This window comes from Aspergillus pseudonomiae (genome assembly GCF_009193645.1).
Source record: "Aspergillus pseudonomiae strain CBS 119388 unplaced genomic scaffold BDV37scaffold_21, whole genome shotgun sequence".
Taxonomy (NCBI): domain Eukaryota; kingdom Fungi; phylum Ascomycota; class Eurotiomycetes; order Eurotiales; family Aspergillaceae; genus Aspergillus; species Aspergillus pseudonomiae.
This window is the reverse complement of record NW_022476013.1, coordinates 62,784-79,281: the sequence shown is the minus strand read 5'-3', so window position 1 is coordinate 79,281 and position 16,498 is coordinate 62,784. Positions and strand designations below refer to the sequence as shown.

Sequence of the window (16,498 nt, the reverse complement as noted above, 5' to 3'; positions counted from 1 at the left end):
TTTTTTTCTTCTGTTCTTGCTCAGGATATTTTCATTTATTTTCCTTATCAGACAACGCTGAACTGTGTTTTTATCTTTTTTCTCGTCTCTTTAACGTTACTTGGAATGCTCTGTTTTGTTGTTCGCTTCAGTCGTCATTGTGGCCATCTTGACTCCGATTGGAACAGTGGGCTGTCATATGAAAGTTATCTATGATAAGTACTGTATGCTCTCTTGGTACTGTGGCATGGCGCCTATGTTACTTCTTATCTGTGTTTTACACATACTGGCGACGATTGCTGCATGATTCATGACTCATTGGAAGCTTGTCCCAACAGCATTCGGTAGAATAGATGTACCCATACGTTAGCAATTAAGGTGTTACTGTACTGATCTCCGGCGGTATCTGAATTTATATGAAAATTAACCATGAGAGCGTTGTCTAGAAGCAATTCCAATCATGGGAGTTACTATACAGACACACCCACGTGACTTCGCATGTGAAGCGCGACGATAAGATCTCCGGTGTTTTATCTCCGCGCGATGAGCTTGTTCTGTCCCTGACGCTCTCTGTAAATGAGACCCTTCCAGGTGTACCATCTAAAAGCACCTGATGCTTCCGATAGAGATTCCTCGATCACTGAGCCAAAATTGGCCATGTCGAGAGCTTCAAACCAGACAACTTGCCAGCCTGCTTGGGGTACGTTTCACTTGGCCTGCCCACCTCCCAAAGCGCATCCTTGAGGACGTGTTACTAACAGTCAACTTCTCACCTTGCTCAGCCTCTCGGTCCTAGCCCTGCGACGTTAGTTGTGCATGGCATATCTGCGACGTGCAAGTCGACAGTCGTTCGCGCCGTTCTTTCCGCCCTCGAAGTTCCACACGCCATTGTCCGAAGCACGGAATGCATAACAGGCCGCCATCTGCTGACAAAGATACTGTGGGCAACATTAGAAGCATTAGGGAAACGGGATGAGTGGGAGAAATATGGCAAAGGAAGGTGTGAGCATGTCAGTACGCTCGCTGTTCTTCTAAGTGAATGTTTGGCATCAAGGTCTGGCGAGGGAGCTGAGAAGTTCGTGCTTGTTTTGGATGGGATCGATAAGCAGCGAGAGGCACCACAGACTCTGTTGTCTGCGCTAGCGAGGCTCGGAGAAATAGTGAGTTGCTACTTCGATATTTGGAGCAACGATTGCTGACTGAAAGTCGAACAGATCCCCAGTCTCTCGGTTGTTTTGATTCTCAGCGCTACTCCACGACCACTGTTCTTGCAGGCTGCAGGTGTCCCGCACATCAGTTTTCCTCCATATACGCGCAACGAAGCAATTACCATTATCTTGAACTCACGACCACCTACAATAGCCGGTCTCTCTGATGAGATACCGCTTAAGATATACCCCCATTTCGTTTCGGCCATCTATGACTCCCTAGTTGGGCCTACAGCCAGTTCTATTCCCACTTTTCGGTCGATATGCGAGAAACTCTGGCCCCAGTTCATGTCTCCTATCACAAACGGCGAGACCCCGCCCGGAGGCAGTGAAGAATGGGACTTCTCTCGGCTTCTTCTTAAAAATCGTGGTCTCTTCCGCAATCACGGCGAAGCGGCGCTTGTGCATCATATCGTCACCGAGGAGCCAGCATCATTTGGCAATGGCTCAGTCTCGAAGCCCATGCTATCATCTGTGGCTACGCCGTCACCCCTTCCCTCTCTACCTTATTTCCCGACCTTGATTCTAACGTCTGCCTACTTGGCCTCCCACATCCCCCAACGGCTCGATACCATCTTTTTCTCCAAGTTTTCATCATCTTCTCTGTCAGCACGCAACAAGCGTGCCCATCATCGACGACGACTGAAGCTCTTATCTAAAGCTCAGGCGGAGGATGCTCGAACTGTCAGCAATGATCCCTCCACCCCAAGCAAAAAGGGCAAGAGGCAAAAGACTCGCATCACAAAATCGACCCTGGAGTCAGCTTTTGCCACTTCTTCCGCCACAACCTCTGCTGCTGGGGCCACCGGCATCACTGGTCCATCCACCATTCTCACAGCCCGTCCATTCCCCTTGGAGAGATTAATGGCTATCTACCACGCTATTGATCCCAACCCACCGGCAAATCCCGTCCTTCAAGCAGCAGTTTCCGATGCAATATATGCGGAACTTGCCACGCTACGTCGACTACGGCTTGTTGTCCCTGCAGCAGGTCGCGAAAGTGGTGGTCGCATGGGATTGGGGTCAGGCGGGTTGAATAGCGGAAACACCACATCCGATGCCGGTGAAAAGTGGTGTGTCAATGTCTCTGGCGACTGGATCGGGGAAATGGCCAAGGGTATCGGGGTTGAAGTTGGTGAATGGCTAGCAGGAGGCTTGGATTAGGTGGTTCTCAGTGCAATGTAATAAATTTTGTAATTCAGATATGTAACATCATCCATTAGCATGCAATCATGGCTTGCATTCATGAAATTTATATATCCCTTCACCAAATCCATTCATCCACCGTATCTTTTGCACACACCAATATACTTGGAGTTTGTGGCCCATGCAAAGATCCATTCCCCGACTCAAAGCAAACTGAAGAGATGGAATGATCGTACTGGTATTTCGACAGAGGTGAAGAAACCTGCTCGCCGGTTCGAAGTGAAAACAGCTGAATCTTGCGCTCATCGGACGCTGTGGATGACGGATCCGGCAGTCAGTGACCTCCGCTAGAAGGGCAAGGAGGGTATGAGACTAACCACTTGCTAGGAGACCCAGTTCAGGGCTAATATCAAAGTCGGGTATAACCTCGGGTGAATAATCTGAAAAACTGAGGTACGGTTTGGTCGAGGTGTGGTGTTTGCTATTGGGATTCGGGTTGCGTTGAAGGCCATTTGCTGGGTAGCGGATGTCGTACATTTTCAGCTGCTCTTGTGTCAGTTGCTCTCCAGCTATAGCTGTCCTACCTCAATCCGCAGACACGTAGATATGCACAGGGAGAAGTCGATAAGACGGGGGGCATACTGAGTTAATTCCGGCCACAACCATGCGATACGGATCAACACTTTTGATTTTAGTGACGGCATGCGAATGCTGGAGTCTCGTTGCCGTTCCGGCACTGCGAAGGTCATGGAGGAATATTGCCGAGTCTTTGAGTCCCGCGGCGATGACTTGGGCGGAGAGCCATTCCACGCTGGTAACAAGGGCGTGGGAGGAATCTATCCGTCGATGGAGGATTGGTTTTCCCGTGTATACATCACTGGCAAATGATTTCTTTGATAGGGCCCAATAGCTTCCGAAGCCTTCCAATGTATGGAGGCCGTCGGAGGTGCCGATCGCGAAAAAGGGCATGGTGCCTACGGGGCAGGGCGCGGAGCACCATAGCGATGATGCCATGCGGAGGCGGACAGGGTGGGAAACTGTTTTCGATGTTCGTCAGTTTGATTCTCGTTACGCTATGTTTTAGGGGAGAAACGTACAGCTTGGAGGCCAGCGGTAATCGCCACCCTCGTCAGGATCGGGAAGCATTCGTGGTGCGAGGAATGAGTCGCCGTCTGGACCGCTATCCATTGTCGCTCTGATGCGGTCAGCCATACTGACCAGGACTTTGGTTGAATGGGTTTGCCCTACAGTAAGTATCCAGTATGGCTTAACGAGATGGAAGACAGCTGGAGCATAGCACATCAGCGGTTATCTAGCGATTAAAATCTTCGAAGGGTGAGCAACATACCCTATAGGGTTCTTTGAAGAGTACCCGTTCCATGGTCCGGTTGTAAGTCCAGTTTTCCTGATCGCAGTCTGGGAAGCATATTCTGGTGGCGGTTAGCAATTTGAAAGCCAGCCGCCACGCACCGAAAGGCTTCGCTCACGAAACAGAAGATTCACCACCGCGATGGCCACCTTGAAGCAATTAGCAACCGAGGTAGTAGCACGACACAATAATCAGGCAACTCACTAGCGACCAGAATCCCGGACCGTTGGTTGCGCAATACATGTTTGATAGAGTATTCATCTGGCCAGGGCTCAAATTGGTGCAACTGGTTTCGGCGAAGTTGGCCAGCGTATAACAAACCCCGTTGGTCTTGCCGGGCACTTTTGGTCACAATCTGGGTTCCAACCTCTCGCTCTGCCCCAATGAGAGGGTTGGATAGGAATGCGGCTTTCTTGATCTTTTCCTTTGCTATCCTCCGAGTGAGGTGGACTTTCCGTTGGCGTTTCTACGAAGTTTCAATAATGAAGAACTCAAAATCGGGTCTGTGCAGGTGGTACAGACCTCCTGATCCTTGCGTTTGCGCTTAACAGCATCTTTGGAATATTGGGATCCTGCTGGAGCTTTGTGGCTCGCCTCGATCTTGAAGTACTTTTTCTTCTCAGGGTCTAGGCTTGATATCAGTATCAGAAAAGAAAAGGAAGAGAAGTATATGGAGTACGGTAGAGCGGGCAGGCGTGGTGACACACGACTACCTACTTACCGTAGTAGAACCCTGGTATCTCCCTGTTCATGTTTTCTGTATTATACTATAGATGGACTGATCAAGACGATAAGCTGCGTTGCACCTTGAAAGTGAGTCAAAAAGATACTGTCGCCGATTGTTTTCTCAGGTATCAGTAGAATAGACCAGGAACTCCTTGAATGCCAAGATATGCAACATTATCAGACAGCCCCCAGTGGTAATCGTAATCGGTAGTGTCACAGGGAACTACGGGTATGTTCAATAGCGCTGGATTTCCCGTGGTTGGCAGATCCGAGAGGCCCTCTTTAGTTGAACGAAGGGTCACAAAAGCTCTAGTGGAGCATAAGGCGCATAAGTAACCGAGTAGATACAGCTGTTTAAAGATCAACCAATGGGTTGAAAGGTGACGGTCATGGTTCAAGAGTCCGAGTTGGAGTTTTTCTGGCGATTTGGTTTGGGGTATTTTTGAAAGCATGACGTCTTGGTTCGGATTATGTCAGCGGCACCATCTTCTGATTGGACGACCAACACTATATACATTCCCTCTATAAAGAACCTAGTAGATTTGGAGCCTTGGAAAGTTACGAGTATTCCGCATTCGAACGTATATTTCTATGATTTTCTCCTTTGAAATCACTTAATTATAGAGCATCAATTCTTCTACGGAACACATTCATTTTCTATATTCCTTGACAAGATCGGAATACTAACGATCTTATTTCGAGGCGTTACTGAGTACTTAGTAGTATATCAACAGGCGTATCGTGATACTGTATGGTATAAGATTGAAAGCAAACGCAGTCACGTAGATGGCAGAATAGGGAGCTATGGAAAGAAGCACCTGATCTCCTATTCCTTAAACAGGACTCCTGCAAACCATCCATTCCTTCAAATACTACACTTCTATTTAACAATGACTCGCATGGCCACGGTAAATTCTTTTAGGTAGGGACGGCGCCGTCGTTCTTGCCATTTGTATGACACAAATATAGTTCTTTCCCTCGAGTTGTCTTTACTATTATTTCCTTTTCTTTCTCACTGTTCTTCCCAGTCTCAATTATCATTGCAGCTTCTATCGGAGGCCTGCATATCTCGTCACTGAATCATTTGCATATTCTATTGAATACGAATAACATATCTATAACCCATCGCAAATCCGTTTCATCTTAGCAGCTTATATCAGTCTTTCACAAGCTCCCAATGCCTAGTATCCAGCATAGCCTGGACACCACGGGGGCCCCTCACGGTGATGGGGCGTCTTCCAGCCAAGATTATGTGGACCCAAAGGAACAGTTCGTGGCAAGAATATCGGCTGAATACAAATCATTCACCGAGAATGCGGAGGATGGAGAAGACATTGAGGACATAGATGCTCTTATCGACGAGCTCGAGTCCATAGATGGCAACCTCGATTTCAATGACATTGGACAAGATGAAAAAAGCAAACCCTGTTGTATCTCGGAGGAACTGCTTCAGACAGACCCCAGTACAGGTCTTACCGAGCCCGAGGTGTTACTCCGTCGAAAGAAGTATGGATTCAATCAGATGAAAGAACAAAAAGAAAACTTAGTCCTCAAGTTTTTCTCATACTTCGTTGGTCCTGTTCAATTTGTGATGGAGGTACGTATATTTGGTCCTCGCATGTCGTGATCTTCGCTTATAAGCCCTCTTCGATACGCCACTGGCATAGGCAGCTGCAATTCTAGCAGTTGGTCTCCGAGACTGGGTTGACTTCGGTGTTATTTGTGCTCTACTGATACTCAACGCATCTGTCGGTTTTATTCAAGAGTTTCAGGCTGGATCTATTGTAGATGAACTGAAGAAAACGTTGGCCCTCAAAGCTGTCGTACTGCGCAACAGTCACCTTGCCGAAGTCGATGCTTCAGCTGTGGTGCCCGGAGATATACTAGAAATCGAAGAGGTACTTCATTCTGCGACTTTATAGTGCGCCTCTGGTATGTTGACATTTTAACCGTGGGTAGGGCACCATAATCCCCGCAGATGGTCGGGTCTTGACGAGTCGCGTCCTTCAAGTGGACCAGTCTGGAATCACCGGCGAATCTTTAGCTGTTGATAAAACCAACGGAGACACCTGTTATTCATCGTCGGCTGTGAAGCATGGTCAAGCTCGTCTTGTTGTCACTGCTACTGGCGACTATACCTTCGTAGGGCGTGCCGCTGCCCTGGTTAGTGCCGCCACCTCCGGGACAGGACATTTTACTGAAGTTTTGAACGGTATCAGTATTGTCTTGCTTGTCCTCGTTATAATGACTCTCCTCGTCGTTTGGGTATCATCCTTTTACCGCTCGAATGGTATCGTCACCATCTTGGAGTTTACCTTGGCCATTACTATGATCGGTGTGCCTGTCGGCCTGCCTGCTGTGGTAACTACAACAATGGCAGTGGGGGCAGCTTATCTAGCCAAGAAGAAGGCCATTGTCCAAAGGCTTTCCGCAATCGAGTCACTGGCTGGTGTTGAGATACTGTGCTCCGACAAGACTGGTACATTAACAAGGAATAAACTGTCTTTGGCGGAGCCCTACACTGTTCCCGGCGTGAACTCAGAGGATCTAATGCTCACAGCTTGTTTGGCCGCTTCGCGAAAGAAGAAGGGTATGGATCCTATTGACAGAGCTTTCCTAAAAGCGCTCAAGGGTTATCCAGAGGCGAAGAATACGCTCACACAGTATAAAATGCTCGAATTCTTCCCATTTGACCCAGTGTCAAAGAAAGTCATAGCCATAGTGCAGTCTCCCCAGGGCGAGCGAATCATTTGCATGAAGGGAGCTCCTATTTTTGTGCTAAAGACAGTCAAAAAGGACCACCCGATACCAGAGGAGGTAGAGGTGGCCTATATGAATAGAGTGGCAGACTTTGCAGTACGTGGTTTTCGCTCACTCGGTGTTGCTCGAAAGCGCAGTGAACGTGAATGGGAAATACTTGGCATAATGCCATGCTCGGATCCTCCTCGACATGATACTGCAAAGACCATACATGAAGCCAAGTCGCTCGGCCTGTCAATCAAGATGCTCACTGGCGATGCAGTCGGGATTGCCCGTGAGACGTCGCGTCAACTTGGACTGGGCACAAATGTGTATAACGCCGAACGCCTCGGCCTCGGTGGAAAAGGAACAATGCCTGGGTCTCAGGTCTATGACTTCGTCGAAGCCGCCGATGGATTCGCTGAAGTCTTCCCTCAACACAAGTATAATGTTGTTGATATCCTTCAGCAACGAGGTTACCTAGTGGCAATGACTGGCGATGGTGTCAACGACGCTCCATCGCTGAAGAAAGCCGACGCCGGGATTGCAGTTGAGGGCTCCTCAGACGCAGCCCGTACTGCAGCTGATATAGTTTTTCTAGCACCTGGTCTATCTGCCATTATTGATGCTTTGAAAACATCCCGTCAAATATTTCATCGTATGCACGCTTATGTGGTGTATCGAATTGCACTGTCCCTGCACCTCGAGATATTTTTGGGACTCTGGATAGCCATTATGAACGAAAGTTTGAACATACAGCTTGTGGTTTTTATTGCTATATTTGCCGACATTGCCACGTTGGCTATAGCTTATGACAAAGCGCCCTATTCGAAAACACCTGTGAAGTGGAACCTGCCTAGGCTATGGGGAATGTCCGTCCTACTTGGGATTATTCTAGCGATAGGCACTTGGGTCACGCTATCCACCATGCTGTCCGGTGGTGAACAGGGAGGGATCGTGCAAAACTTTAGAAAACGAGATGAAGTCTTGTTCCTAGAAATCTCGCTAACTGAGAATTGGCTTATCTTTATCACACGTGCGGAAGGCCCCTTCTGGTCCTCAGTTCCTTCCTGGCAGCTTATGGGAGCTATCCTGGTAGTAGACCTGGTGGCAACCTTCTTTTGCCTCTTTGGATGGTTTGTCGGGGGTCAGACCTCTATCGTCACCGTCGTCCGTACATGGGTATTCTCAATCGGTGTGTTCTGCGTGATGGGTGGTTTATATTACCTGTTACAGGACTCCAAGGGCTTTGACAATATCATGAATGGGAGATGGCCCGGAAGCAAAGCTTCTAGACAACGACAGAAAGAAGACTTCGGTAAGGTTTCTCTTCATTTACTGTTCTTACTTTGAGCGTCTCGCTTATTAGAGGCAGTGGTTTCAATGCAACGAACTTCAACACTGCATGAGAAAAGTTCACTGAACGGAGCCGACACTGGGTCCGAAGCTCCCCGTTGAATGATACTCGACCTACACGTATAGAAGGTATTACAGTCACTATGTCTGAGCGCTCATATGGTTACGCAGCTGTTTATAAAGAATCGTCGACCTCTTTTGACCTTTTGACCTTCTTTTTTCTTTTCAGTCGGCCCGACGATTTCGAGTGTGGGTGGCCCTTCAGTATTTCTTAGCCACTCTCTCCATTATTTCATTTTTCTATTAGCAAACCGACCCTCACTTTTTTATCTGGAACGCAGCGAAGTCCCTGTAGGTATGGTGGATGTTATACGACGCTAAATTATGACATATCGTTATATTCGAGGAAAGTGACATATCCATATGAAGTGTTCTCCGTGGCGCAAGGAAGCAGATGTTTCCCTGTCCAATAATGCTTGTATCATCGTAAGAAGCTACATCGTCTGTAATGAAGCCATATATCAGGATCATGTTTGCAACTATGTCGTAAAATTATTAACTACCTCAGACCTAGTCTGATGCTGGTGCGGAGTATTTTCAGATTTAGCTAGGTCCATAGTACCATCTGTCCATCATTCCTCCGACTTCATATTCCTTCTGTCAAACAAGCATATGGATTTACATTACATGGGTAGGGTTGAGGAAGTACCGCTGGGGAATATACATGACAGCAGTAACGATATGCGAGCCAACCAATAGATCAAATACAGAGTAAGGTAAAGAAAAGGCAAAATGAAGGAAGATAAAGTGTCGAGCGAGTGGGTGAGTAAAGGGAAAACTATGTGCATGGTTATAGAGAAGAAACGGAAAAGGAAAGTATTAAGATTTCGATGTCAGGTGATCTACCGCCTGGAAGGAAGATGGTTGTTAGTTAACTGTATTTTCGGGGTGATGGGTGTATTTACCTTGTCAAGGTTGTAATCAAATTTCTCCAACGCGGCAAGTGATTCCTCACGAGGGAAACCCATGCCGGTCAAGCGCTGAAGAAATTGGTCATCTTCTGTGCCGGTCTGGAGAGCCCAGCCTGGTGTCTTTCCATCATGGCCGGTTGGTGACGTTAATGTAGTAGTGTTAGTGCCATTGGTGGCACCAGGACCCTGGACGTTGTCAAGTGGCGCAAACAGCGCTTCCCAATCGTGGGTCTGAGGCTTGTCATTGGAGTTAGATGGGGGTGCGGCACCTCCAGGGGATGAAGGGGCGACGTTCTGGTCAAAATTGAAGAAGTCTGAAGAAGCGGCGTTGCCTGCACTAGGGCCAGGAGAGGATGCCTTCCGTTGTGTTGGGGAGTCAAAAGAGAAATCGAAGTCGTGATTATTCTTATTATCGGGTGCTTCGAAGTCGTCATCATCCTCACTCTCCTTAGCGGGTGCTAGATTGAGACCTGCGAAGGCTGCCTCAAAGTCCGGGGCACTGGGCTTCTGGCTAGGAGGCACGGCTGTCTCCTTGGCAGTTTCAGGCTGCGGTTCCCCGTGAACAACTGGTGCCCCAGTGCTTGATTCAACGGAATGAGGAGCATCGGGAAAAGCTGTGGGGTCCTCACGTTTTGGCAAAAGACCGTTGAACTCAGGAGCATCCCCGGCGGCTTCTTTCTGAACACTTTCTTCATATTTGGGAAGGCTTTGCTGCGAGTCCGCGGCTGGAGGTTTGGATGCTATCTGACTTTGCGGGGGGGCAACAGGGATAAAATTATCATCGAATCCCATGGGCGCCTCGCTATCTGTGCTGTCATCATCATCGTCATCATCATCGAATTCACGAATGGGTGGGAATTCGGAGGCAGCTGGTGCACCATTGTTCTTGTTTGGGACAGTGCCCTGCTTCATAGAGGCGAATGCTTCCTCGAAATCATTTTCTTTCTGAGATTTTGAACGCTGATGCGCTGGTCCGCCGAAAAGCTCATCGAAGCTGGGATCTTTCTTTTCCACAGGCTTTTCTTCACTGGAAGACGATACAGCGGTATTTGCAAATTGTTCGGTTTCACCGGGAATTTCTGGGAACTTCTGCTTCAATTCCTCAGACTCATCGAACGCCGCGGATGCAGAGGTAGGCCCAGCCTCGCTAGCTCCAGATTGAGCAGGTGTACTCAAATCTGGCGTATCATATCTACTAGCAGGTGGCGAAACCATCGTTGAGGAGGTCGCCGACTGTGCCTCGCCAAATGGAAGCACATTAGGCGTGAGCTGCCTAGACTGGGACGGGGCTGGAGGTTCGTTGAAGAACGCAGTGGCGGGCGGTGGAGGGGATGCTGACGGGGTCGGTGCTCCAGAGGTTGCAGACTTGATCGAAGTTGGATGAGAGTCAGCGCGGAAGGAAGTCGGCGGCGGCGGAGTGGCTGTGTTGACTGGAGTTCCGAGAGATGGACCGAATAGGCTATCAAAAGCACGCTGCTGATCATTTGAGACCTGAGGTGACAGAGCGTTGCTCTCACTAGAGCCAGTCATCTGGCGTTTGAAGAACGGGTTTGTGTTCTGGCTAGTTGTTGAGGCAGCTGGACTGCTGACGCTAGGGATGGCGCTGGCAGCAGCCACGCTCTCATCTGGCTCGTAGGTTTGCTCCTTCGAGAGGCTATCCATTTCTTCCTGCAGCTTCCCTTTTTCACCCTCTACAGTAGCAAGCTGCTTCTTGTTGATTGCCGCCAAACCTTTCTGCTGTCGAGCCTCAGAACGGGCCTTTTCGAGCGCCGGTTTGAGCTGAGCGACAGCAGCATTCGCCTGCCGGATCTTCTCCTTCAGACTTGCATTTTCCTGCTGATCAGCAGTGAGCGCAGCAGATACTTGATCGTACTGGTTCTGCAGATCCTGCCTGCTTCCCTCAATCAACGCGTACTCCTGCTGTAGCTTGTTGGTCTCGGCCTTAGACGCATTAAGTCGTTCTTCGAGAGCTTTGAAATTCTTGACCTCCTGCTCGTACATTGTCCTGGCCTGAGAAAGCCGAGCTTCGAAATCGCGCTTTTGCTGGGAATTTTGAGACAGTTCCTGCTCCGCTGAGGTGCGTTTAACCTGGACATTTTGCATTTCATTCGCTAATGAGCCTATTTGATTAGAAAGATTGGCAAGCTCCGTTGTTTCCTGTGTCAGTTTGTTGGACTCTTCAGGGTCATTATCTCCGAGAAGGTCATCTGACGGTGACGCAGGTGAACGAGCGGTGGGGCCAACACCGGATGAGGCACCCGTCGTCTGTGGTTGAAGGCTTTGCCCAAAGGATGAGGTCGGGACAAAAGGCTTGAAGGTTGTTGAAGTGCTTGGGGGGGATGCTCGAGATGTTGGGGAAGCAGGCATCTGGAATGGTACATTCGAACCACCTGTAGAGTGGGGTACCTGCGCAGGAGCTGCAGCCGGAGTCGGGGCTGAGAGAGAGTCGAGACCGAACAGATCATCTGCGGCCGACCGAACAACCGGTGCAGGGGCAGCTGCTTGAGCCATACCCGTAGCCTGCGCAGGTATAGGAGCCGGGGCCATCTGAGCAGAGCCAGGGCGACGCATACTCGGCGGAATCAAAGCTGGAGGCAGAACCTGTGGGAGCGGCTCCTTTCCACTGCGTACTTGACGAACCAGATACATAGCAACTGCAAATTCATCCTTCGTTAGTTGTCCATCAGCATCGATATCGGCCAAATCCCAAATTTGAGCAAGGGTTTCCTCGGGTAGTTGCGCATTCATGAAGAAAGTCACAGCCTGGTCCCCGGTGAGTTTGCCAAGCTTTGCGGAATCAACGGTTGAGAAGATACTATCGAATTGTGCTTTCTCGTGAGGAGTGATCAGCCAATCAGCACCGGTAGACTGTGTAGAAACGGGGGACCCAAAAGGCCTGTTGATAGGGCTCTGTGTCCGTTGTGGTCCAGTAAATTGTTTTGGAATTGCGGGCACCGGGGGAACATCAAGTCCAGGACGGGAACCAATGGAAGCACGGCTAGATCCCCTTCGCGCAGCGGCTTCATATAGACCCGGCGGTAGGGTCTGAGGAATTCCTCTCATTGCACCTGATTTGTAGGAGGTCAAAAGGTGCATAGCAATGATGAACTCGGTCGCATCCAGGGCACCACGTTGCTTGGTGTCTGCGAGATTCCATATTCTGCCAAGGATTTCATTGGGCAGCCTTGCGCGTTCGAAAATTTGTTTAGCTATCTCGCCTATAATCATTTACATGGTTAGCTGAGATCTATCCCTTCTTGAAGTGTGGGCATTGCGTGCCTGAGAGAACACCACTCCTGGAGACGTCCGATTTCTCAAACAGCGACAAGAACTTATTCACATCATCTGGGTTCAACGGGGGAACACGGATTGATGCTCCAGGAGTTGGAGGAGGACTTGTTGCGCCTGCCTCACGAGTAGGGGCAGAGGTATCGACTTGAATGCCATCGAACCTGGGTAGCGGCGCAGCTAAATTGGTCAAAATTGTAGTCAACATCATGCTCTCAGAAATTCTACAAGAATACAAACTAAACAGTAGCGAGTAACCCACGTTGTAAAGCCAATTCCTCTGACGGGGAACGGCCGGCTTGAGCGTGCCCGATCAACCGCAAGACAACACCGAACCCAGCGGGGGTCAGGAGACCGCGATTCTCCCTATCCGCAATTTGCCATATCTACAGCACACCCCAGATACTGTTAGCTATGGTCCTTCCGTAGGGATACCAGGGAGTGTGCAGTGGAACTCGTTGTGCATCGACGTACCAAGCCGAGAGTGTCGGGGGCTAACTTGGTCTTTTCAAAGAAAGGGACGGCGACTTCGCCAGTGATGACACCCAGATTAGTTGTGTCGGCAGCTTGGAAGAGCTGATAAAAAACGCGTTTTTCCTCAGGAGTCAGATTGAGGTTTGGGTGTCGTGCTGTTGGAAGTAAAAAGGAAACCCGTCAGTTCCGCTGTATCCATCGCATACGGGTGCACCCATCCCCTGAGAGCTTTCCCACCCGCATCTGAGTTGCGTCATTGCTGGCAAGACTTACTGTTGTCAGCCATAGCTGTAATTCCGGAGGAACAAGCCTCCCCTCTTTCTAAGCAATCTTCCCGGGATGCTCGACAAGGGGTCTTCAACGTTTCAGGGTTGCCAACTTATCCAGAAGATGCCACGGGCATGGATGGTCAAAGCGCTGCCTTCTGGATGAGGTAACGTTGGACGGAATGGCGGAAATTACTGCCCCGATCGAGTTGCGATAGTAGAAAAAGATGGCACTTTCACTTTAGAACGGGGGGTTAAAGAATGGTACAAGTAAGTAAATATGGACGGGATAGGGTTGCCGAGAGCTTGCAACAAGCTGGAAGAAGGGCAGCGTTCACTTAGAGGGGGGAGAAATGAGGGATTGGGTTCATTTACTAGTACTTCCGTAGCTTAGGCTTGGGTCCGGGGGGTTTCTGCCGGGCGGTCAGACACCCTCAACCCAACTACTGATTAGTATGGAGCTTAGGCAGCGACCCATGGTGAAGTCGCTTGCATGAAGGATACAGGGCAATGAACTTGCCTTAATTTACTCTGTCAGTGAGCTACTGTAAGTGACCAGTCTTGTCCCCGGTGGTCCTCAGTATACGAATACAGCTTTACTATTCAATCACACCTTTGCATTCTTAGCCATATTCTACCGTGCAAGAGCTACATGTGGAAGGAGCGGTAAATTCATCGCTATTTCAGGGATATTAAAAATATATCAGACAAAGAAAACAAAGTCTGTGCTAATCCAAGCTTCTCTCTTATTTGCAGGCGGTTCAATCACTTAACCTTGGCCAACACCTGTCCCCAGCACTACAACTCGGAAACAATCGCTATCAGCGTCCGAAAACATGGTTGAGCGCAACCATGGTCGGAATGCTGACCGAGCGGTGTTTTAGACTTAGTACTCAGCCTCAACCTCTTCCTCCAGCGAGTCGCTGGCGACCTCCTCGTAATCGCGCTCGAGGGCAGCCAGGTCCTCACGGGCCTCAGAGAATTCACCTTCCTCCATACCCTCACCAACGTACCAGTGAACGAAAGCACGCTTGGAGTACATGAGGTCGAACTTGTGGTCGAGAGCGGACCAGGCCTCGGAGATAGCGGTGGTGTTGGACAGCATGCAGCTATAACGGGTCAGATCTCTTACATTTTGCACGGGGGGAGGGAGATAGGGAACTTACACAGCACGGCTGAGGTTGGCAAGGTCGCCGTTAGGAACCTGCTTAGGGGGCTGGTAGCAGATACCGATCTTGAAGCCAGTAGGGCACCAGTCAACGAACTGGATGGTACGCTTGGTCTTGAGGGTAGCAACGGCGGCGTGGGTCTCCTTGGGCACAACATCACCACGGTAGAGCAAGCAGGTAGCCATGTACTTGCCATTGCGGGGATCACACTTGACCATCTGGTTGTTGGGCTCGAAGCAAGACATGGTGATCTCGTTGACGGAGTTGGCCTCGTGGGAGGCCTTGGCCGCGGAGATGACGGGAGCGTAGGCAACGAGAGGGAAGTGAATACGGGGGTAGGGGACCAGGTTGGTCTGGAACTCGTTGAGATCCACGTTCAGGGAACCATCGAAACGCAGGGAGGCGGTGATGGAGGAGACAACCTGAGCAATCAGGCGGTTCAGGTTCTCATAGCTGGGGCGCTCGATGCCAAGGTTGCGGCGGCAGATGTCGTAGATGGCTTCGTTGTCAACCATGAAACTGCAGTCGGAGTGCTCAAGGGTGGTGTGGGTAGTCAGGATGGAGTTGTAGGGCTCAACAACGGAGGTGGCGTTCTGGGGGGCAGGGTAGACGCAGAACTCCAGCTTGGACTTCTTGCCGTAGTCCACGGAGAGACGCTCCATCAGGAGAGCACCGAAACCGGAACCAGTACCACCACCGAAGGAGTGGAAGACGAGGAAGCCCTGGAGACCAGCGCAGTTGTCGGCCACACGGCGAACCTTATCGAGGACCTGGTCGATCATCTCCTTGCCAACGGTGTAGTGACCACGGGCATAGTTGTTTGAGGCATCCTCCTTGCCGGTGATCATGTTCTCGGGGTGGAAAAGGGTACGGTAGGTGCCAGTGCGGACCTCATCGACAACATTGGGTTCCAGATCGGCGTAGATGGTACGAGGAACATACTTGCCCTGGCCTAGGACACGATGGCCTGTTAGAGAGTTCGGCGGCAAGATAACAAGTCAAGGCGACGTACCAGTTTCGGAGAAGAAAGTGCTGAAACCATGGTCAGGGTCTTCCTTCTTGCGTTCCTCGGTCAGGTAACCATCGGGCTATCGTATACCGATTAGTCTATCTGCCCGATTGAGATGAAGATGGATGGATTGTCATCGTGATCACATACCTGGATGCCGTGCTCAAGGCAGTAGAGCTAGAGAACCATAGTGTTAGTTTCAGCGGTTACATTCCGATCACCTCTATCTTCTAGTATATTTCTCTCTTCGTACCTCCCAGCAAGAATTGGCGATCTGGCAACCAGCCTGACCAACTGCACACGTAAAAAAAAAACAATTAGTAACGGTCAACAGACCGACTCCCGTGGAGGAGGCGGTGTGAGGAAAAGATGAGAAAACACATACCGTTCAAACTAATAACTTCTCTCATCTTGTCGAGTCTAAAGGGGACGAATGTCGGAGTGACAAAGGAATTAAGATTGGAAGGAGGGGGGTGTGTGAAACGGAGTGGGTGGAATGTGGAAGGACTTTAGAGGGGGGAAAATGCCCTGATCTGTAAGGAAGTTTCAGGGGTAAGTAAACGAAAAAAACACCACCTGGGAGAAGAAACAAAAGAGAGGGAAAGGGGAACCGGTGGGAGGAAATTGGGGGAGGAGAACAAACCCTTGGGGTGATTGACGAGGAGAAAAATAGACTAGGGGGATCAATTAAACAATCGCCCAAGGCCCGAAAGATCGGTCAATTTGTTGTGGTCTTGCGATGCGCTGTCAACCCAAAAGCAGGACTTCCACCTTTTCGTTGTTGATCCATCCGTTGGG

At 49.8% G+C, this 16,498-nt stretch overlaps 5 protein-coding genes across 5 annotated transcripts; 2 read left to right on the top strand and 3 right to left on the bottom strand.

Moving 5' to 3' along the window:
• Positions 1-592: 592 nt before the first annotated feature.
• BDV37DRAFT_281516 (origin of replication complex subunit 5 family protein) lies at positions 593-2,351 on the top strand (the record flags this gene model as incomplete). The annotated part of the gene is made up of 3 exons (XM_032086826.1): positions 593-679; positions 762-1,139; positions 1,194-2,351. The coding sequence occupies 3 exons, from the start codon at positions 593-595 to the stop codon at positions 2,349-2,351; spliced, it is 1,623 nt and encodes a 540-aa protein (XP_031942999.1).
• Positions 2,352-2,384: 33 nt separating this feature from the next.
• BDV37DRAFT_292893 (uncharacterized protein) lies at positions 2,385-4,454 on the bottom strand (the record flags this gene model as incomplete). The annotated part of the gene is made up of 10 exons (XM_032089266.1): positions 2,385-2,645; positions 2,711-2,876; positions 2,976-3,370; positions 3,431-3,528; positions 3,582-3,619; positions 3,682-3,763; positions 3,821-3,851; positions 3,907-4,168; positions 4,225-4,328; positions 4,424-4,454. 10 exons carry the CDS (start codon positions 4,452-4,454, stop codon positions 2,452-2,454), a joined length of 1,401 nt encoding a protein of 466 aa, XP_031942998.1. The 3' UTR covers positions 2,385-2,451.
• A 1,151-nt stretch (positions 4,455-5,605) lies between these two features.
• Positions 5,606-9,001, top strand: BDV37DRAFT_292889 (plasma-membrane proton-efflux P-type ATPase; the record flags this gene model as incomplete). The annotated part of the gene is made up of 4 exons (XM_032089265.1): positions 5,606-6,025; positions 6,096-6,326; positions 6,388-8,485; positions 8,543-9,001. The coding sequence occupies 4 exons, from the start codon at positions 5,606-5,608 to the stop codon at positions 8,623-8,625; spliced, it is 2,832 nt and encodes a 943-aa protein (XP_031942997.1). The 3' UTR covers positions 8,626-9,001.
• A 76-nt stretch (positions 9,002-9,077) lies between these two features.
• Positions 9,078-13,931, bottom strand: BDV37DRAFT_86285 (EF hand domain protein). Its single transcript, XM_032091358.1, has 6 exons — positions 13,530-13,931; positions 13,257-13,411; positions 13,045-13,168; positions 12,774-12,962; positions 9,489-12,712; positions 9,078-9,432 (listed from the first exon to the last, which is right to left on the bottom strand). Exons 1-6 carry the CDS (start codon positions 13,540-13,542, stop codon positions 9,403-9,405), a joined length of 3,735 nt encoding a protein of 1,244 aa, XP_031942996.1. The 5' UTR covers positions 13,543-13,931; the 3' UTR covers positions 9,078-9,402.
• A 166-nt stretch (positions 13,932-14,097) lies between these two features.
• Positions 14,098-16,445, bottom strand: BDV37DRAFT_244392 (tubulin alpha chain). Its single transcript, XM_032081539.1, has 6 exons — positions 16,086-16,445; positions 15,954-15,994; positions 15,851-15,877; positions 15,704-15,779; positions 14,689-15,643; positions 14,098-14,631 (listed from the first exon to the last, which is right to left on the bottom strand). Exons 1-6 carry the CDS (start codon positions 16,108-16,110, stop codon positions 14,409-14,411), a joined length of 1,347 nt encoding a protein of 448 aa, XP_031942995.1. The 5' UTR covers positions 16,111-16,445; the 3' UTR covers positions 14,098-14,408.
• Positions 16,446-16,498: the final 53 nt, after the last annotated feature.